Source organism: Fonticula alba (genome assembly GCF_000388065.1).
Source record: "Fonticula alba strain ATCC 38817 unplaced genomic scaffold supercont2.9, whole genome shotgun sequence".
Lineage (NCBI taxonomy): Eukaryota > Rotosphaerida > Fonticulaceae > Fonticula > Fonticula alba.
The window spans coordinates 457,093-460,915 of record NW_009242979.1 but is presented as its reverse complement, the minus strand read 5'-3'; the positions used below and the strand labels follow the sequence as shown (position 1 = coordinate 460,915).

Genomic DNA, 3,823 nt, shown 5'->3' with positions numbered 1-3,823 from the left:
CCCCCCCCCCCCGTCTCCCGGCGCATCCCATTGCCTGGTGTGCAGATGTACCTGATGTATTTCAACAGCTACCAGGCCGTCTTGAACATGGTGGACAGCTTTAACAAGACGAATCCCGACTTCCGGACCTTCGTCACCGAGCAGCTCAAACTCCCCGACATGAAGGGACTCTCCCTGGTGTCCTTCTTTATCCTGCCCATTCAGCGCATCCCCCGGTACCGCATGCTGCTGGAGGCGGTCATTAAGTACACGGACCCCGATCATCCGGACTTCGAGGACCTTACCCTGGGCCTGGAGAAGGTTTCCAAGATCGCCGATGACACGAACTCCCGGCTCAAGGTCATTGAGGCGGCCCATCGCGTGCGTACCCCCCCCCCCCCCCCTCCCCCCCCTTGCGCTTTCTCCCTCGCTCTCTGTGCTGTCCTTGGCCTCTGCTGCCCACACGCCGGCGCCCATGCACATGGACCCTCACACCGACACACACCCACGCCCATGCTTCACTGGCCCGGATTGGGACAATGCTCCTGCAGGTCTACCAAATCAACACCATGCTCTCCGGTAGCTTCCCCGGGGATTTGGTCATCCCGAGCCGGCACTTCGTGCATGTGGGTGAGTTGCACAAAATTTCCCGCAAGGCCGTGCAGAAGAGGTGGTTCTTCCTCTTCAATGACATCCTTCTCTATGCGCGTGGCAATATGACCATCACCCGGGACAAGATCCGCGGCTTGATCATGGATGAGGACCAACGCGTGGAGTACCGCGGTCATATCGACCTGTCCACGGCTTGGGTTCGGCGCCTGCCTCCCAACAAGACCCTGATGAATGCCTTCCAGGTGATCACCCCGAGCAAGACGTACACCATGTTTGCCAAGGACTCCTGTCGGGCGTCCGAGGAGTGGTGCGCCCACCTGGAGCGAGCCATCGAGGTCCTGGTGAAGGATCGCCCGGACCTGGTGAAGAAGCGCGGGTGCGTTTACACTGGTCTCCCCTGCCTGCCATGCCCCCCCTCCCTCGTTCGCCGCTCACCACTCACCCTTCACCGGCCGCCGCCCATGCTCCCCTCCTCCCCTCTCCCCCCCCCTCGCGCTCTCGCAGATCCCCCAGCTCCAAGCAGTCCAAGGGCTTCTACAGCATGTTCACCGTGAGCACCGATGCCCCGGAATGGACTCCCGAAGTGGAAGATGCCGAGGCCGCCGGCACCGAGAAGCCTCAAGACCTGCCGGCGTCCGGCAAGTTGACCCCGCCTGAGGACGAGGACGATGATGATGACGATGACGATGATGACGATGATGATGGTGACGATGCTGGCATCCAGGATGACCCATCGAGCGCGTCCTCCCTGGCTGATGCCGATTCGACGGCGTCCCTCTCGGCTGGGTCATCGTCATCGCACTCACGCTCCGCCTCGGCCTCCTCGCACTCCAGCATCTCCCCGAGCCTCAGCAGCCCAGGGCTGCCGGAGCGCACCCCCTCCACATCCAGCCGGCTGCGTGGGTTCTTCGGTCGCTCGGCCTCGACACGCGTGCTGAAGGACCCCCGATCGGGCAAGCCCCTGTCTGGGTCTTCGTCGGACTTGCCCTCGATCTCCACCTCGTCGGATGCGCTGGCCGCGGCCTCGAGCAATGCCGCCACGGCCACCGCGGCCACCACGGCCACCGCGGCCACCACGGCCACCGTCGCTACCGCGCCTGGAGCAGGCTCCGGCCCGGCCGCCACGACCCCGCTGGCGGTCGCCGCCCCGCCGATTCCCCCGCGGTCGCCCTCCTCGCCCCTGGGCTCGTCACCGCCCGATGCCCCGCCCCGGCTGCGGAGTCTGCCCCCGACGCCGGCCCCCCGGGTGGCATCTTCTTTGGCGCCGGTGCCGCCGCCGGCCTCGGTCAAGCCCTCGGCCGATGAGGGAGCCTCCTCGGCTGAGGCGGCCGGGACCACGGGCACCACGCCGGCCGCCGCGCGGAAGGGCCCGCCGCCGCCGGTCCCCGGATCCTCCAGCGCCGGGGCATTGCACGTGGATACCACTCCTACGCCGGGCCCGGGGGGTCGGCCGCTGCCGGACATCCCCCCCCGGACGCCGGTGCGCACGGGGCCCCCGGGCCCGGGCCCGGCCCCGGCTCCCGTGCCGGTTTCCTCGCCCGCCGTTGCGCCCGGGCCCGTGCCAGTGCGCCCGGTTCCCCCGAAGAAGCCCACCCCACCGACTCCGGCCCCTCGTCCGGTGGTCAGCACCCCCTCCGTCGGGCAGCAGCCGGCATCCTCGCCCACGGTGATGGGTGTCAAGCGCGAGTCCTTGCATTCGGTGTCGCCCAGTGGCGGCACCTTTGCCGGGGTAGATCGTCTGGTGAGCGGCACCAACAATGCCGGGCCGCCGGCTGTGGTTCCCCGGCGCCCGGCTGGCGGGCCCGCCATCGGTGCGGCGGCGGGCGGCACCCCCCTGACGCGACCGATGTCCAGCACTTGGGGCAGCTCGGCCGCGGTGGCCGGCAACGAGAGCGCCTCATCGCCGGCCTCCCCGCGGCCATTGTCCTCCTATGGGGGCCCCTTCCGTGGGGTGATGGAAACCGCGGCGGCGTCTGCCCCGGCCGGATCCCCGCCCCCGGTGCCGGCCAAGCCGGGCTCGCTGAATGTCCCTGCCTCGCGGCCGGTGTCCGTGGCGCCGGGATCCAGTGCGGCGGCCATCCGGCCACCCGGCTCGCCGGATCTGTCCAGCGACAGCCAGCTGCCGCTCTTCCGGGCGACGGATGGTCACCGGCCTGGGCTCCGGGGCGCCGGTGCCCCAGGGGCCGAGCTAACTTTCGAGACTGGAGCTCTGCTTGAGCTGCAGGACTCGAGCGCCTCGCGCTCGGCCGCCTGGCTGCCCGGGCGCGTGCTGTCCCCTGGAAGCGGCGGCGGCGGCGGCGGCGGCGGGTCCGCCAACCACCGCGGGTCCCTGCTGTCCGGGTGGTTCCCCCGCGAAGCGGCCAAGGAATTGGGCACCGTGCAGACGCGCCAGGCGCGCATCGAGCTCGGCAGCCAAACCGGCAACCTTTGACATGCGTGGCCATCTTCCTGCTAGTATGGATGGATGTAAGTATGTATGTGTGTGTGTGTGTATGTGTATACATGTGTAGGTACATGTGTATGTACATGTGCGCGTGTGTGCGCGTGTATATGTGTGGGTCGTCCCGCACGTGTGCGCGTGCGTGCGTGCGTCGGCCGTGCGCGCGTCCGCTGCGCCGCGCCAGGGCCATGAGGCGTCATGTGGGCGTGTATTGGTGGCATTTTCTTGCGCCTTTCCCCTTTGCAGGCATGTGTCCGCCGAATGGGCCACTCTCTTTTCCGGGTTCTCCTCCCCAGGCCCCGGGCATTCTGGCAGGGAGTCATCCTTCCCTCCAAGTGTGCCGGATTCCCGCTCCCACTGTTGGCCCTCTTTTCTCGCCCCCTCTTTTCCCCTGTCCGTCCTTGTTATGTCTTTTCTATCATATATATATACACACACCATCCCTCCTCATCTTGTCCCCCTTCGACATGCTATCCATGTGTCTGCATGCCCTATTTCCCCCCCCCCCCCCCTCCCTTTCCTCCCACCGGCGCAGTATGGCCCCAGTGCCTGAGCAGGATGCTTTCTCCTTGGCCCGTCGCCACATATTTGGGTCTGTGAGCGTGTGCATTCATGTGGCTGTGGATTGGGGTGGTCTTTGGGCCGTGCGTGGCTGGCAGTCCTTCATGTCGGTCGGCCTCCTCCTGCGAGACACGCGGCAACAACGGTGAGGAGGACCTCTCCCACTTCCCGGGGTGAGGGGGGAACGAAAGAACCACCTATGCGAGAGAGAGAGAGAGAGAGAGAGAGAGA

General features: G+C 67.1%; 2 protein-coding genes across 2 annotated transcripts in view; one reads left to right on the top strand and one right to left on the bottom strand.

Moving 5' to 3' along the window:
- Positions 1 to 45: 45 nt before the first annotated feature.
- H696_05166 (hypothetical protein) lies at positions 46 to 3,022 on the top strand (the record flags this gene model as incomplete). Its single annotated transcript, XM_009499022.1, has 3 exons — positions 46 to 360; positions 531 to 967; positions 1,096 to 3,022. The coding sequence occupies 3 exons, from the start codon at positions 46 to 48 to the stop codon at positions 3,020 to 3,022; spliced, it is 2,679 nt and encodes an 892-aa protein (XP_009497297.1).
- A 619-nt stretch (positions 3,023 to 3,641) lies between these two features.
- Positions 3,642 to 3,823, bottom strand: part of H696_05165 (hypothetical protein) — a gene marked incomplete at both ends in the record, with an annotated part of 2,289 nt that continues 2,107 nt past the window's right edge. Inside the window, one exon of the mRNA XM_009499021.1 lies at positions 3,642 to 3,649. Coding sequence (XP_009497296.1) covers positions 3,642 to 3,649 — 8 coding nt within the window. The remainder of the gene's footprint in view (positions 3,650 to 3,823) is intronic.